Source organism: Coturnix japonica, chromosome 8 (genome assembly GCF_001577835.2).
Source record: "Coturnix japonica isolate 7356 chromosome 8, Coturnix japonica 2.1, whole genome shotgun sequence".
Taxonomy (NCBI): domain Eukaryota; kingdom Metazoa; phylum Chordata; class Aves; order Galliformes; family Phasianidae; genus Coturnix; species Coturnix japonica.
This window is the reverse complement of record NC_029523.1, coordinates 5399016-5417707: the sequence shown is the minus strand read 5'-3', so window position 1 is coordinate 5417707 and position 18692 is coordinate 5399016. Positions and strand designations below refer to the sequence as shown.

Sequence of the window (18692 nt, the reverse complement as noted above, 5' to 3'; positions counted from 1 at the left end):
CCTGCTTATAAAGAAGAAAATAAAGCCACTTCATTGCTGCACTTGAACAGTAATGCTTCCTGTCTGTGCAGCATACACAGCAGTTGGGCAATAACACCATATTCACTGTTATTCGCTACCTCTTAATTTCAGTAAAGCATTTTTAACTAGGAGCCATAAAAATCGAAATTCACTACTGAGCTCTTCTATTCATGCACAGTAGCACACAGGACAGACCCAAATACAGTCAGCATACACCCTACTCAGCTGCGCCAGTTGAAACCATGAGGAACACTATCCAGTACAGAGACAGCTGAATTATTAAAGGAGCATAAGAGCAAAGCACAGCCTTTAGTTTTCATTTATTTATGCTTTCTCTCACATCTTTCACTCCGAAGTTCTCTCAGTTTTATTATTGTATTGATAACCACTTACTGAAACCAGTATTACACCATACGTGTCAATTATCATATCATATAAGATTACAAAAAAGAAATCAACATAAAATTAATAATTGTGCTGTTCAATGCAGTCGTGTATTAAAATAATCTAGCATCTGAATATTCTCTAACCTCAGAACAGCATGTTATCCCATAGAGTTCTGAATTTTGCTTTTAATTAACATTTCTTAATGTCTTTTCAACCAACATCCCAAAGCTACTAAAGAGTCTCATATCAGTTAAGAGAGAACTTCAGTTCTTCCACTCATTGAAGTCTGGCATGCTGGTATGTACTTGCTAGAGAAGGCTGATGCTCCCTCCTATCCACGGGCACTTATGGAAGAACGCAGTCTCCAACTCAGCACTCTAGGTCCATTCCTCCAAATGTAACTATGAGGTTCCATTACCAACACCTACCCAGAAAATACTATCCTGTTCAACATAGAAACACATGTGCCCATCTCTCTGCATCAGCCTGTCAGTGACTGTGCACAAGACAACCGCGCAACTGTGAGCTGCTCCTATTGCAAAGAACAAGCTAATAGGTGAGGAAGCCATTCAAGAGATCTTCATTTGCATTCTCTACCCCTCTGCACCCCCAGTTTCCATTAGAACAAAAAATCATAACTTTGCACTTGGGGAAAACACAGGTTGATTCATCCTTACTGGCACCTAATGATTACACTTCCTTAATAGAAGAAAAAGAAAGTGAGAAGTACTAAATTAGCTACAGATATTTTTCAGTGAAGGCATCGTGTGGCTTTTTCTTACATAGCACAGATTTCTTAAAATGAATTTATTTCTAGACACATTCATCTACTTTCACACCATTGTCTTTTAAGAAGTCAGTTTCTTATTTTCTTATGCCTCTCCCTTTTGTGGTGTACACTAATGAGGTAGAACAGCCAACAAAATTAGATGTCTTTTCTTGACGTTCCTTCTCATCTCCCAGGATTTTTCTGTAGGTTTGCTTATACAACATAAGCTGTGATGCTAAATAGGCAATGTTAAAAGAGCAGCAAGATACAAGGTCTAGAGTGCTGGCTTGGTGCCACTATATCCAAATCACATGATTCCTTGTACACGTTATGCAGCTGACTGCTCATTCTCTGCAGTGCTGCAAGCAGATTGAGAAGAGCAAACTACCATCAAGCTCAAGCAGTGGAATTTCTACATTAATTAGCAGACTATTAAGAAAAGTTCTAACTATTTACATTGGTGATTTGATTTTTTAATACCCAGTCCTTTTGAGCTCAGTGACTAGAGAAGAAGCATTGTGTAAAAGCATACAGAACTGCAACAGTGATGTATGGGAGGGTGGGGAGGACAGGATGACAATATGACCTATATAATAGTAATGTTTAGCTTCAGAAGTACAGGCGTACATGAAGTATTTCAAATAATCAGATAAAAAGACTTTCAAGATTTTAAAAAGAGCTAAAAAAGAAAAAAGATCCTCCTAGAAGAATCAGAATAAACACACCCTATCAATCCAAAAGACTAAGGATGTCCCAAAAAGAGATCAAATGGGAAGCTCTTTGAAGGATTTAGGAAAAAAGTAAAAAGAAGAGTGGAACAGCTTGCTGAAATCATGAAAGCTAAATCATTAAAACATTCTCAAGTACAGATCAAAAAGGAGCCTTTGAAAACATCTGAGTAGATAAATAACAAAATCAGTAACCACAGCTAAGATATTTTCAGCTGACACATCTAGTGGAAGCCAAACATTCTTCAGTGATCCATACAGAGTGAAATGACAAAAGCTTGCTACCAGTAAAACAGATTGACTCTAAGGGTGACCGATGAGCTGAAAGAGACTTCCACACTAGTAACAAAGTGAATAATAAAATGATCAATAAAAATTCAGCTTGAAAGTGTGAAGCAATGCCCATAGGAAAATGCTAATTGTACTAAAAAGGGAAAGGGGATTAGCCACAAGTCAAGGAAGAAATGCCCATTGCAGGCTGTTAAAGCATGTTACATGGGTGCAACCTGCAGCTCCAACCTTCCAGTTTATGAAGCTGGAAGTATTTATCCATGTTTAAATACACTACTCACACTGGCTCTCAGCCTCTATTGCTGGCCACTTGGAGAGGCTCAGAGAACTGCTGACAGCCACTCTGATGTTTGACCTTTTCCAGAGGAAAAAGGCACATTTCATTTCAACCCCATGATTTTTTAGACATGCAAACCAAAAACCATGGCTAATTACCAGCTAAATTAAACTACAGTTTGGACTGAAAGAATAAGTGAAGTAAATGTTACATGTAAAAACATCCCTACACTTGATACACACTATACAAAGATGGTTAAAATGTTACATCAAACACTGAACAAAGCTGATCAATTCCAGATGCACTCACTGTTCTGTAAAGTTGAGTCAGCATCCCTGAATCTTGTTATTGTGTAACTGGGCCAGGTGTGCATGTGTGCTCTGGGTAGCACAAAGAGCTAAAGCACAGAAAAGCTGCCGTATTTGTTAAGATACGATGGACAAACTGTGGTATTCAAGCTTAGAGGTTGCTATTTGGTTTTGGCTTTGATTCAATGGACACTGAGGCCCCTGGAGTGTGTCCAGAGAAGGGCAACAGAGCTGTGAGGGGTCTGGAGCACAGGTCTTATGAGGATTAGCTGAGTGAATAGGGATTGTTCAGTCTGGAGAAAAGGAGCTCGGGGGAGACCTTATCACTCTCTACAACTGCCTGAAGGGAGGTACTGATGAGGTGGGATTTGGCCTCTCCTCCCATGTATCTAGTGATAGGACAAGAGCGAACGGCCTCAAGTTGAGCCAGGGGAGATTCAGGTTGGGCGTTAGGAATTACGTCCCTGAGAGAGCAGTCAGCCATTGGAACAGGCTGCCCAGGGGAGTGGTGAAGTCACTGCCCCTGCAGGTATTTAAGAATCATTTTAGATAATGTACAGAGGGACATGCTTTAGTGGTAAATATTGGTGATAGGCAGAGGGTTGGACTGGATGATTTTTGAGGTCTTTTCCGACCTGGGTGATTCTATGATTCTTCCTATCATACCTTTAATATATACTGGGATACACAACCAATTTTAAGGGAACTGTAGTTACTTATTAAATACTTCAAAAAATAAATAAAGAAATAAAGAAATAAATAAAAATCACACACACACACACACACACAAAAATGTCAGCTCAGACTATTAAACCATGTTTTTGAGCATATCATCTGCAACCCACCCTATTAACTTAGCTTTTCATTTGGATCTATTAGTAGTTGGAACCTAGAACGTTCTGATCAGAACAGAAATTAAGATGTTTAGCAAACAGACACTGCAAACCAGCTTCACTTCCAGCACTGGTTGAACACGTTTAAATTTCCATTCCTCAAACAATTAGTTCCAGATATCTTGTGTTAAATAACATCTGCTTCAGATCTATACAAACTGTAAAAGAAGATGAGATTTATTGAACATACTTACGCTTTGCAATTCCAAAATGTATGCACTGGAACAACCCTTTTCATTTAAAACTGAAAAGCAAACCAACTAACAACTCACCTCTGGCTGAATTGCTTTAAATACAGGAACATCCATTAGTGTTATCTGACCCTGAAATAAGAAATCACAAGTTAATTCCAAAATTAACTTAGCAACTAATTGAATTGCTACACTTCGTGAAAACAAGTACAATTTTCTGTTCTGTTTTCCTTTGTGATTACATTTTCATCTAGTAACAAGCCTCAGAGGTTCTGGCTCTCACCACACAGCCATCCTGTAAAACTAAAACAGTCTGAACTTAGTATTTAATAAGATAAACAAATCATGACAAATTATTCTCAGAAGTGTTATCCTGCAGTTACGTATGCAAGTCAGAGCTTGAATTTGAACGGTTTTCTATAAGGGTCTCTCCAAGAATACAAGGATCTCACTCCAGTTACCCAAGCACAATTTCTCTCCAAACTCTAAATTACACAATTCTATTAAAAAAACACGTAAAGCCTGCAGTTGATGCTTGGACCATATTTGAACTGTATGAATAATCAAGCAAAGTAACTGTTCAGTTATAAAGCAACAGGTAAAATTAAATACAGCTATCTCACCTTCACTGTGCCAGAATCACTAAGTATGTTTTTATTGTGAGATTTCTGTTTAGCTTTGAGAGGGAAGAAATAGGACTAGCAAAAACAGCCAGAGACCACATTTGGCTATTTCAAAGCTATTCAGAGCCTTGTGTAAAGCTTTCACTTCAGGACTGTTGCCTGCTTTCAAACCCAAAGGAAGAGATCACCCCATTGTCCAGAGGGCACAAGAATTCCACTGCCATCCAAGTAAATGGCAAATACCCTCTTTAACAATGAGTCCAGAGGCTTTGCTCGCTCAGCTGGCCTTGCAGAAAAACTTACCCAGCGTGCTCTGGCTGAAAGAGAGAAGGTGTAAAGAGATGCACCTGCTCTAACAAAATGAGAATGTTTTCTCCTGAAACAATCACATTTACATTTTGTAGCAGATCTCCTTGACCTCTACTTCACTTTTTAGATCTAAACTCAAAACCAAACAAAATTATCGAGTCCGTACACCCAACTATAAACAGGACAAGGTACACTCTCAAACATGTCTGAACACCTTTGTAACAGTAACCACTATGAACTTTTACTTAAGATGTTCTTGGTCCTGTAACGTGAACACACTCACATCTGGTACGAAGCATTGGAAATATCTCCCACTTATTAATAGTCAGCAGCTCTTTAAAGAACAGTTTCAAAATGAGTCCCCAAACTACCATTTTAAAATATAGTTTAACATTCAGCAACACTACCAGTCTCAACAGCAGCAATTATATCGTGCTTTGGAAGTTTCAATGAAGTTAAACATATCAGACACAAGTACCTCCCCCTCAAAGTTTAAGTGGCAGTGATAGTAAAAGCAGAAATTCAGGTCTATAGTAGTCCATATTACTCTTTGCCTTCAAAATTAACCCTCTATTCCTTTGCACTCAGAGCAAGTACAGTAAAAATAAACAAACTTCTGCCAAAACCAAAGAAAGCCTTTTGAATGTGAAGCAATCCAAATCAAGCTGTTCTTTTATTGCGAGGTGAAAAACTGACTTATTCTGGAAGGAAACAAACAATGGCTTTCTGCACTAAAGCTGGAGATTGATTCAGCGTTAAGTTTCAGCATTGCTTTGTTTTTGAGGTCACCGGGCTTACAAATGCAGAAATGCCCACACGAAGCCTGTTTCCCAGACATATAATTGTAGCTTACAACAAAAAGTACTGAGAGCCCTAAGTCATTTCTGGCAAGGTAAGCAGGCAAATCTGTGAAAGCAGGCTGAGACAATGCAAACTATTCTAAATGTGGTTAATAAAACTTTGCTTTCGAAGAATTTAAAATGCAGGCACAGGAAATACTGTTCAGTTTTCATGGCGTTTCCCACTGTCTCCTTACTGGAGCAGATTAAGCTCAAGCTGAGCAGGGGAAGGATGTGAACCCTTGGATAATGACTGAAGCAGCACCACGTTAAAAGCCACAGCAAACTTTATGACTTGCTCCTATAGGCGAAGGGTATGGCTGGAGCTTTACAATACACACAGAAAAGCATCAGAAACTTCTAAGCATGCTATGGAACACATTCAGAGTTACGTTACACTGTAGCTGGGTCAACAAATTAGTTCTTCATTAGTGCTGTCAGTAGACCTTAGTCAACAGCTCTAGAATATTACTAGAAGAGATATTATTTGAACATACAATTAACATACTTCCAGACCTTCAGCCACTTGAGGAACCCTACAAGAGAAAACCACCTTCACAAAACAGCAAGTTGTCACCCTGCAGTTTGGACAAGGCCTGTCCAAACTCCCTCCCCTGTACAAGCTGTGAGAGATTTTGTATGCAGCGGAAAGATATTGTCTGGGGACACTCCTCAGCAACTTCTGCCAGAACACCTGTAACTTAAAGTCTAGCTGTAGTTAACACCACTGCATCAAACTCCTCTCTGTGCCCTACATGGCAATTCACATTTGATGATGCAGACTACAATGTCTCCTTTTCCAGCCCTTTGCAAGCATCAGCTCCTCCTGCCAGGCTGCTTCCTGCAGGCTCTCTAGTCATGTACCTACTCTACAAGGACACTGCACATCCCAGAGCTACTGGACAGAAACCCTCACTGTGAAAAAGAAAAAACAAGTTTCTGTCTGAAATGAAAAGAAAATAGTCTACATTCTGGTTATTGAAGGACACTGCGATAATCTGATTTTCCTTGAAGCCATGTTGGTTCAAGCAGCACTTCATAAATTGCTTCTTAATCTGAACTTTTAGAAGGAAATATACCTAAGCCTTCCAACTTGGCTTAGCACTGCCTCTATGGGCTGCCAGAACACTTTTCCTCTCTGAAAAAATAGCAAAGCTTCTGTTAAACACTGCATCAGTAGTAAAATAATTCTGCTGCCCAAAACGAACACAAGGGAATTCAAGTTGCTGTGTTGAAACTTGTTTTCTCACAAGGTGCACTCCAAAACTTACTAGTAATAATTCCTCTACACGCTAAAATTTCTTCTTCTTGCCCTCATTGTGAATGTACTTGTTTAGTATTCTCCTGTAAAGTAAAGCTAACAGAAACACATACAAGCACAAGTGCCTTTGTTCAGTTCTTTTTTTGAATTCAAATGCTCCCAGGACCAGGCACTTTGCTTTATTCAGCCTGCTCCCAGATGCAGACATACAGACCGCCTCAGGCTCCATAAGGCACCGATATCCTGCACAGGACATGGTGAACTTGGTCGAGCCCTGCACAGCAAGAGAAAAGCTGCCCCATAGGGAACCTAGGGCCAGCCCAAGTTACTTCTGTTCTGTTCTCAGCATGGGGATTCAACAAACCCACATGGTTTAAAATGAGCTTATTTGTAAGTTACTTTCAGAGCAGTATTGCTTCTAACATTTATTTGACAAAGCTCAACATGAATCAAAATGAGAAATGCACATACGTGTTAATCCAAACCTACTTTTGTAGCACTTCCAGAGACTATGTCACGGAATAAAGAATCCTTCTCAGATAACTGGGAAGGAAAAGAAGCAATGGATTTATACAGCTGTGCTTCCCTTAATTCTACCCCAAATATTTACACCACTGTGGCTAAGTTGATGAATAAAAATGGAAAAGCAAGTCAAAAAGTTAAAAACAGTCAAATAATTAAACAGTAGCTGCCTAAGGAATCAACATTTACCAGAAAGCAAAAAAATAAATATTTCTTCAACCTGAGGTTTGCCAGCATCTTAATTTGGAGCTCGAGCTCCCAAAGCATTTTTCCTTTTTCCTTTAGTCTCACCATCCCCTCCCCCCAAATTGTGCTTGTACACTTGAAGCCACAGTTCTCCTTTCCAACAAAATGGACAGCATTCACTGTAGCCGTGTCTATCCTGTGAACACACTGAACGGCTGCAACTGCAGGGCCAGGCACCAGTGGGTAATGCTGGCACCAAATTGCTTTGTGGCTTTCAGCTGTTTAAGGAAGAAGTGAGCAGTGATCAGCCTAAACGTAGGTATTTGAACAGGGACAGACTCCCATTAGTTACAGCCAGAAGGCTGCCAGTAGGATCTTCAGCAGAAGACAAACGTGTCCTGCTTTATACACAATGAATGGCATTCTTTTTCCTTAGATTTAAGAAACATGCAGACATTGATTACATCTGCCCAAAAACTTTGCTTTTAACGTATACGTACAGCAAACTCCACACTTTCAACAGTAGCAGCCAGGTCCTGATATCTCACCCATTTCAGCTGCAGAGGGGCCCTTTCCAAAACGGCCTTTAACTTTACTGGCAGCCTGGAACCCCTGACTGTTGTCAACTGTGTAACTGTAAAACAGAACTTGGTTACAATAATCATTACTGCTACTGTTCAAAACAGGAACCTTGAAGGGATGGGGTACTTTTGTTACAATGTTACGAAGGACCAAAGAAAGGCCATCACACAAACTGGCCTATCAACTGTATTGAAGTCTATTAGGTGATTACCTAAGGGAAGAACGTGAAAATACAATCACCAAAAACATCTTCACCTTGGTGAAGAACTTTCTGAAAATACAGGATTAGGATCAACACACTTTGGCTCTTAATCATCCACTAACTAAACAGATTAAGCTTTAAAATACCAGGGATGTCCCTAAAGCAGCAGCACCTGAGAAGACATCTTTGTGCCTTCCCACTGCTGACAATATCACTTAACTCTCATCTTTATGGCAATTCTATTCCTTAAAAGTCAAGACTCCCTGATAGTTAACTACCTAACTAGCTCTTCTCCAACAACCTGCTTTTATTGTTGTTTTACTGCTTTTAGCACATTATCTTTTCTCTGTGCACAAAGTACTTCACAAATGATTTCCTCAGTTCACCACTTGAGAAAATATTACTTTAAAAGCAGTATTCATTCTACAGCTGCTGCTGCATGCAGCCTTCCCTAAATCACAGGTGTCAGTAGTCTGCACTGCATCTCTTTTACTAGAGGTACAACGACAAATGCGCTCACACTTTCCAAAACCCATTAGTAACATACCCATGTCCAGTCTACCCAGTTTGAAGCACTATCTGAAAACAGTAAACACACCAGATTTCCATAAGGAATTTCATGAAGAGTTTTAACCTAAATAGTATTTATAAATAGGTAATACTCAGAACACCCATGAAATTACCTGTTTCTGTAAAGAAAATAACAACTTACTAGACAATAAAGGTTATGAAAGGAGATGCAGAACAAAACATATTTGCATTTAGCGATAGCAATTCTGCACAGACCAAGTCAGTTACTACTTCTCAATAGCACCCACCACTGGCTACACACCAGAGCCATTCAAAGGAACCTGTAGCTGTTCTGGCCTGCATACAACACGCACTTGAATTAAAGAACCCAGTGGTTCCAGCTCTGCAGGATATCCAACTGATATTTCTGTACCACTGCACTCAAAAGAAGAACACACTATGGATGCAAGAATTAGCAAAGTTCAAGGCATACGGAATAGTTCAGAAGGTGAAACCCAATTACCCATCTTTGACTACATAATAAATGCATTACAGACCCAAGTCTGAGAAGTACTGGAAGAGAGATGATATTCATGTGTTACCTGTAAAAACAAGTTCTTGCAACATAAGTGCTACAAGAAGGCACTAAGTGGAACCTATATAGTTCTGCTTACCCCCACTAAGGATATGTATAAGTAACAGTCTCATGCTTCACTTATTATTGAGCTTAAGAATTTCTATACTGTTGAAGAGTTTAATCTAGAGAACCTATAATCCTGAATCACAGCCACCAGGTGTCCAACAGGACTACTTCAAAAGCTGTCTTGTTGAAGAAGAGTTGAAATGCAACAAGCTTGTCTGCACATCACACAGGCTTTCTGTACTATAACTGAAATACCATCTAGACAGTTCATATGCAAGCACTTCCAGAAAAAAAACAAGTTCAGGTCAAGTATATCTAGCAACTAAAATACATGTCAGAATCAAGCTGCATCCTACAGAATTAGGAGTCTGATCTACACCACGTACAACAGTGTGAAAAAATGCCTGGGAAGCACAGCCCCAAAAGACTACACAACACAAACCAGAACCTGGATCCTGTACTGCTCTTCGTTGTCTGCTTCTGAAAGCAAAGGATGAAGGAAATGACACACAAAACATACAGGGATCTCCTATAGGGAAGGGAAAGCTACAAAAAAAATTATATATATGCACACGCACACACCAACCCACAAACAAACAAATATTACTTAAAATTGCTTACTGCATATTCTTCCGGTGTAACCTTCAGAACATCAAATACCACCGCATCAAAGCTCTTCTTCAGTTCAGCTGAACCTTTGTCACTCAGGGATTCAGAACTGCTGCTCTTCTGCAGGAACAAACAAAAACACTGATGATATTTTGGTTTCCTTGTCCTTTCTGTTCTTACATTGCCATAAGCAAAATTTCTGTGTAAGCAGCGCTGTTGCACTTTTTTCCTGTTGGGCAAATTAACAATTAAAAAAGCCATACAACTTGTTTCCTCCTGACAAAGATCACTGCAGTCAGAAACTCTCAAATTGGCTCCTGTGGACTTCAAAGGCAGTCCTGAACACACAAACCTTCTATTTCAAGGTGTAATTGAAGCGCTTCACTGGGAGAAGAATTAATAAGAATCAAAATCCAAATGTCAAACAAACAACAAATCACTGAAGGAGAAAAAAGACAGCCCCAAAAGAATAGTTAACAAAGAACAGCATCAATCTCTTACAAGCTTTGAAATTTACAAAAGTTGCACTATGAGCTGCATTACTTCTGCATTTATTATAATATATGCACTTATTATAAGCAATCATGTATGTTTTTTTTAACAAATAAAATGTCAGATAGAGATACAGAAGCTTTTTGCTTATGCATTGGAGGTTTTTGAGAGAGAGAAACCTTGTACTAATGCAAGGAGCACTCACAGAGCTTCCAATTCTGCTGTGGCAAAGCACACTGAACACAAACCAAGACCTACCTAGTTTTAACTTGGAGACCTTGAGCACTCTTAACTACTCCTTGGAGGTTGAAAAGACACTGACCCACATATTGAAGGCACCTTCTAACAGACCTTGTAATTTTACTAATGTACATTTCAGATCATGGATATAAGTCATATACACAACAAATATCAATGAGCATTTGTGCCTGTTGTGGAAGCCAAGCTTCAGTAGACTTTCAGTAATATTCTGTGTCATGTCCACTGATGCTAGGACAGGAAGGGAGACAACACAGCATCACTGATGCAGGTAAACAGTTATCCTGCTCTCATCTCTTTTCCTCAGAACCTAACAAAGCAGGACTATATGGCCCTGCTATTAAAATAGATGATTATATGTATAAAATAAGCTTTTTTTAAGGTCTAGATATTTATTCAAGGAAGTAATTGTTGTCAGGACTTAGTAGCTCTTATCACTAATGACCTCAGTGTTCTTGAGCATTGTGTCTTCTAAACAAAGTGAAAAAAATGGTATCTACTGTTGTAAAAACAGGTTTCCTAATTTGACAGAAGAACTAACAATAAAATAAAATATGCACTGGCAATAAAGCAACTGTCCTCTCTAAGCAGAAAGCTCAGGTTCTTACTGTACATCTGCACATGCCAAGGTATGTGTTCAGTCACTCAAAAGAGAAACAACACATCTGGAAAGATCACTCACAGTAGACTGAGGGCAGATCTTAATATCCTTTCAGCCCAAGGCACTTAAGGAAAAAAAAGAGCTTACAGAAGGAGTGATCTGCAAGAAAACATGTCTTTCAAGCCCTCCATCAGCACTAAGAATTTATGAAGCAGTCACAACTCTCAGCAGTTCTGGCAAAAAAACCCTCCAAGTTCTGGTACTGACTTCATTTTCCAGTCTCAATGAGTAGACAGTAAATGGAAAGCTACAGTCACTTCAAAGCAGGAGAAATAAATGTCAGACTGCCCCTACATACAACTACCTATCAAAGGCAAGAACATTTCCCACAGGCCTTGCCAGCCTAGCTTCATGCATTAAGAGTGTCTCTTATTGTTAAAATACTCAAAGAAAAGCTCCCTTGTCTAGATGTGATGGAAGAGAGCACAGAAAAGGCAGTTACTGGCTATGGCAAGGCTGTCAGTGCTAGCTGATGCTTTCTGTAGGCACACAAAAATCAGAGGTTTAAGTTAATTACATTTAAACTTGGGTATATAAAACCAACACATCAAAAACTTCCCGTGCCAGACCTGTTGAAATAAAAAAATACTTTTTGGTGAACATAAAAAAAAATTAAGTATTTACGATATTAAGTATCCACAGAGTTTTATAATCCTTACCTCTGAAGCAGTAGCTGCAATATTAACACTGCTTGACTGTCCGTTCATTAGGTCCATACTGCCCACAGCATTAATCTCCAGCCCTACATTTACAGCAGAAGGATCATCTCCAAGGCAACTGAATGATCATTCCTACAAAGAGCAAAAAGTCAATTAGAAACTATTTTGTTCAAGCATTTAAAGCAAGATTCAGCACTGGAAAAAAAAAAAAATACCATAAAACAAGAAGTACTTCCAAAATGGCTATAAAACAGTGAGGTCCAAACACATATTCTGAAGTGATCCACTTAATATCTAAGACAAACAGCTGAAGGTTCCATTGCAATCAGTCACTCACTGCCAGCGTGGACTTTCACACCCTTTTCTGCATACCAGGTATCAATATGTAAATTTAACCTAACAAAGCTCAGCCTGCAGTATAGTTCATGTACTATTCATTTGATTACCAACTTAAAGTACACTTAAACTATACTGAATATCAATTACTATATCTTTTATATAAGATGGTTATCACACAATTTTGTAGGAAATTATTGGCTAATATACTTATTCACCGCCTTCAATTGAAGATTAATCCATTGAAGCTATTTCAGAGAATGAGCAGCATTTGCCTATCTCACAAGTGACCCATACCATCATTTAGAAGAAAAAAAACCCACAAAAAATAAAATCCACCCCAAAAGACAGGAAAGAAAATTCCACACACTGATTTTTGATGCATTCCTGCAAGGATGCAATTGTGTTTAGCTTTCATTCCTACAGAGAAACGGAAGTTACAAAAAGAGTATGACTTGAATTAGACCATCTAATAGTCTTAAGAGTAACAATTGGCTTGGGCTAATATTTCATGAGATGCTGGTGCCCCCTAGTGTGAAAGAGACTTAGAAATGGGCTTTCATAGGAGCCCGTTTGTAACGAACACGACTGTTCCTGAATGTATAATTTATAGAACCCACTTGAGGTTTGTAGTTTGACTCAGAGCTGTTAGGCAGGTTGCAAACAAAAGGCAACGACAGGCAGGTGAATAATATCAAATGACAAAATCACTGCATCAAATATTTAAGACTTGTACAATAATGGAACAAAGAAAATAAAGTAATCTGTAAAGCCCTGTCTCCAAGCAGGCTAAACAGGGATGCCTTGCTGACAAGCCTGGAAGGCAAGAAACTGCAGTATCTAAATAACAAAATATCCTCAAAAAAAGCAATAACTTTAAAATGTCATTGTAAGACTGCAATACACAAAGGAGGTCAACTGAAACGGAGAAGCACGCTGTGAATTCCAGCCAAACACTCCAGCTGCAAGGTATTTCTGGGCAGTAACAGCCCTCAGCTGACCTACATCGTACTGTGCTTCAGAACAGCCATTCACAAGCTGGGTTTTTGAGGTTTTGTTTAAGAAACGTTGATGGGATTATCTTTCACAACAACAGAAAACGCTGCACTCTGCTTTAATGTTACATTCCCAGCTCATGGACTATATTGAAGATTATGTTTCCTCCACTAAAAATAGCAGCTAAAATCAAAGTGCAATGATGTGCATTATTCTAACAGTCCACACATAAAATAATCACATCCTGTTTGGCTGGTAACTGTTTTGTTGCTGTCATCCTTCATCCCAACTACTTTTCAGGTTGCCTCACTGGTGTATTTCCAAACACTCAGCTCCCTGCTGCTTCTTTCCTATATACCTTTCATATACTGTTGCATCTTATTCTCTGCTCCAAAACTAACCCTTAAGAACATGCATTTATAGTGACTAATTATAAGGAATATTAAAACTGCACTATTTCATCATATTACAGAGCCTACAGATGTATCACATAAAGCCCATTTTAAACTAAGGACCACACATTTGATTGCTACCTCATAGATACTCCACTTGTTTTTCTTCACTGAGGGTAAGGAGTGAAAAATGAATGAGGGGAAGAGAAGAGCTTCTGGTAACCAAAGAAAAGTGAAAACTAAGTTTTGTTCATTTGCTCCATGGAGGGAACTGGAGAGTGCTGCTTGTTTTCATTATGGCATAGCATAACTGGTACTTTCAAAGAAATCACACGCCCGTGGAGTTGGCAGTGCTGTCTCAGATGAGAGAACTAATCCCACTATTAGTAACAAGGCTGAAGCCCAGTTTCCTGATGATTAATGCCACGCAATCCATACACACTAAGATAAGCTCTAGCAGCCTTGCCTCCACCACCCCCACATTTCCTAGTGCAGTATCTCAAGCCTTGTCCTTGCTTCCTTACAACACCTCCAGCGTTCCACCTGCATCCTAAGTTACTACCAGATTTGCTTGCACCTGCCTGTTCCAAGAGCCAGATGGAAAAGCACTCACAGCTGTGCTGAAGGAACACAGCACAAGCTCATTCACTTAACAGCAGGATAAACAGAATAGGTAAACATGGAAACAAGGTGAGAGACTTTCCATTGTACAGGTAGAGAATAAGGATGGTGCACATTGATTTAAGTTGTTCTTTTATAATCAGTGTGTTGGAACTTGCAGGAACTGTGTCTGCTAATCAAGTGTGGCTGAAATCAGCTGCTAAAATGGTAAGTGACACCAATAAATAGCAAAGGGGCAGAAATAGCATTGAACTGCTATTAACTAGCATCTATTGACTTCAAAGTTCCAGAATTCACAACATTAAAGCTGTGCCTACAAAGGATGAATTTAATATGAAATCATACTCCTCCCATAACAATAACGGGTCCTGGCAACAATTTTGCCTGGTGTCTCATTGAAGACAAACCAAAAGAAATCCTAACCTTGAAATAATTAACTATTTTGCTTGCTATCCTACCCTTCTGCTTAATGCTGCAGTGGACAGCAATATCACAAAGTGATTCACAGTGTGAAACAACGTACCACACTGCAGTAGTGAATCACACATTAGTTTTCAGTGTGTACTCAGTATATCCAATTACAAAAAAAATAAATGAATTACATTGAGTAATTTGAACTTCCAGTATTTGTTCTCCTCCTTAATAAATGCCTGTGTTCACAAATACATTAAGAAGAGTGGAACTGTTGTTTATATGCAGTATGAAACTCAGAGATGCATTTAAGCTAGTCTAAAGCCTGGGCTGTTTGATAACCTGCAAGGAATCTTCCCACCTATTCATGCCACGCGTATTTTAAAAAGTAACCCAAAAATACTGGACATTTATCACATCCAAAGAAGGAAAATGTCTACACTAAGCAGGCACTGCTACCTTCAGTCTCAGTTGTAGACTCACCCAGGGCAGCATTTGATGATCACTCAGTTACAGGAAGGTGCCTAACAAGATGCCTAACCTCGGGTCCCTTCCAGTGTAGGATCCAGAGCTACCCCTTGTAAAAGCTCTGGTAAAATATTAACTAGAAAACATACTGTCCAAACAACACTTTAAAAGAAAAATCTAACATTACATTAAAGAATTGTCTGTTAAGGTCAGCATCCAGAACAGTACAAGAGCTTTGAGGAAGCATATCCACATAGCAGTGTAATGAATAACTCAAGAGACAGGATGACCAGCATTTTTGACTGCATTATTCATAACGGCACTATGAAACATCATGTTTTGTTCACAGTCTCCCATGAAGGAAAAAAGAAATGCCCTGTGCATGGCTTATGATCAACTATGAATGTGGGGCCACTACCCAGGACTTGAGGACCAAAGCTCAGCAGGACCCAAAGATCTGTTCCACATGAGATCAGGAGCTTAAGTTGATTGTATGGAAACTCTCAATGGTATTTTTGATATGGTACAGTAACAGGCTAGTTCTTCCTATACAAGGACACAAAAATAGTGGTCTTCAATGTCTTCGGTTTCCTATGTGCACAGCACAGCCTAGTGAGATTTAACCACTCCATACCATACCCTCAAGATGCTTTGATGAAATCTTGCAGCCACTCTGGCTCTGAGCTCTTAGTTATAATTATGTTTTTTACAATATTGCTTGGCACTTCTTAAAGTCACATTCATTTTTACCACTAAACAAGACAGACTTCAATGAAATAAACACAAGTTCCTCAAGTTCTTCTTCCACACCCACCTCGTACGTGCAATTCAAAAACAAAATCTCTCTGCTAAAAGGTGACAAACAGTACAACCTATGTAAATCCAACAACACTAAAAACATGGAAGAATTAAAATACTATTTCAATGCACTCTCCAGATACTTTTCCCATGATCTGTATAACATCACAAATACATGAAATACCTTTCAGTCTTTTTAAGACAAACGTGGATTATAGTTCCCATAAGATCACCATAGAGACATTGTGACTCACTCAGGTAACGTGCTGCATCTTGAACAGGAAGCAGTACAAAGAATCCTGCTGACTCAGCCCAACTCAGTATAAATGCTTTACGTGCTAAGGCACCTCCTGCTCTCCATACCCAGGTGGAGGTTGTGGATATCCTGCTGCATGGCAGTGCTGCCTGCAAGCTGCTGCACAGCCGACTTAACTGCCTGCAAGTGGTTCAAGTCAGCCTGGGGGCACACAGGAGCCAAGGAAGTACAAAGTACATTGGCACACAAGCCAGGTCACCACAGGATACCAGAACTGGCACCTGTTGCCTGCAGGGTGAAGGCTGATCACATTGCTTTTCCTTTCAGTTTGGTGCACACGGTCCTCAGCACACCTAGAAGACCTGCGTATGTAAGGACTGTGGTTAGTGAAGGAACACTTCATCTAAGAGGAAAGAAATATCACTTATTTACTGGGCTGTATGTATCTGCCTTGTAACAGGAAAGATTCTGGAGCCAGCTGAAGTCTGCACTGTGATAATGAGAGTCACAGAATGGCTTAGATTAAAGTCCTTTACACATGTTTTAATTCTGTTCACAACAAACATGATACTATTAAGAGTAAGTAAAATGCATGAAAGCTGGTGAGTAGAAACATTCATAGTAGAGGTGAAATAAAAGCTCAAGCAACTTAATATAACCCCACACTCTCTTATAAGAAACTTTCACTGAAATGCTCAAATCCCAGACCTGAAACTTCACATACTAATAAGTCTCCAGTCAGACATGAATCTTGGCAAAGCATTTGATAAGCTGACACAACTGGCAAGGACTGAGATAAGAGACCCCAGTAGAAGACAGGCAAGTGGATAACAACATGACAGAATCTGAGATACAGAGCATAATTCTGAAGATAATATTAGACTAGGAAGAGATATTAACAGTTATTTAATACCCAATACCAGTAAAAGTATTAGTAGAATGATTTAACATTGGGAAATAGTGGAAAGCAGAATAATATAAGGAGGAATAAAGCCATCTGGTGGACAAGAAAATGAAATTCAATCATTACAGGATAATCCCTGTAAATTTCTGCTACGAGTCTCAGCATATCACTTGGAAATGATTAATGCTTGCGTTAGTTTAGTCAGACACTACTGCCAGTGTATTTCATGAGACTGACTGCTGTATTCCATGCAGCTCTGGTCACTCAGCTTCCAAAAGATTTGAACCCAAATACGTGATGCAGGGAAAGGGTTCCACGCTGATGGAAGATTCCATTAGAGAAGAGGAAACGGAAGCCTCAGCTTGTTTACGCTAACAAAACTGAACCCTGCAAGAGGATACACTCACTATGTGTATATAACAGCAGGATAAAGCAGAAGAGCATGAAAAAAAAAAGTAAATTTATGCTTAAAGTCAGAATAAAACAAGCAGGTTCTTGAAACGTGTCTGGAAAACAGTATTAGAAGAGGAAAAAAAACACCCACTGCTGTTTCAGTTGATACCAGACTCCTCCCTGAAAGAAATTATGCAATGCAGCACCTGCAAGAGCAGTACAGCTAAACCAGTAACTGACTCCTTTCTTCAGTGTTTCAGCTGGGCCCACAGCAACTCAAAGCACCCCTACCCTCCTCATATAACTCAGCTGCTCCATGGTATGTCACACATGCACTCTTATCCTACGCAGCTGCTCCACAACAGTCAGGGTAGTATCAGCTGTTTAAGCTCCAGCACAGATGAAATAAAAATCTATAGAACAGCAACAAATTTTTAAAAATGTATATTTTTATTAGGTTTTACACTTACAATTAAGTTTTTTAAAACAATGCTTTATTCAGATATGGTCCTTAACTTAGATTCCTCTCTCCCTATGAAGGGTTTTAGCCTTTGGAAAAGCAAACAAGTGCAATTCTCCCTTTTTAAACAAACACTGTCTACAGAGTGTTTTACTGTCATGCGTGCACTCACATTATGGACAACAAAATCATCACTTAGATCCAGGGAAAAAAAGATAAAAAGAAATAACATGAAGGTAATACACATTAAGGTGCTGTCTAACCCAACTGTGTCTAACTCAGTTCACAACTACCAAGATTACTTCTTCACAGTGCTCTAGCAGTCAATGCTCTTTTATACACAGATTCTTAATGTTCTAATCTTCATCACTCAAAAGCTGCCCATACTCAGCAGAGATGACCATGAAGCCATGGATTATGGCTTCCAGCACATGGA

At 39.3% G+C, this 18692-nt stretch overlaps 1 protein-coding gene across 9 annotated transcripts in view; it reads right to left on the bottom strand.

Annotated features, from left to right (window-relative positions):
• Positions 1–18692, bottom strand: part of RALGPS2 (Ral GEF with PH domain and SH3 binding motif 2) — a 117308-nt gene that overhangs the window by 64182 nt on the left and 34434 nt on the right. For 5 of the 9 annotated variants that reach the window (XM_032446267.1, XM_015869610.2, XM_015869609.2 and 2 more), the window contains 3 exons: positions 12222–12353; positions 10164–10292; positions 3947–3997 (listed from right to left, as the gene is read on the bottom strand). In XM_032446267.1, the coding sequence (XP_032302158.1) occupies positions 3947–3997; positions 10164–10292; positions 12222–12278 (237 nt within the window). In that variant the 5' untranslated portion in view covers positions 12279–12353. Of the gene's footprint in view, positions 1–3946; positions 3998–10163; positions 10293–12221; positions 12354–16427; positions 16449–16497; positions 16675–18692 lie in introns of those variants that run through there. The other 4 variants (XM_032446269.1, XM_032446271.1, XM_015869611.2 and 1 more) reach the window with 3 other exon arrangements.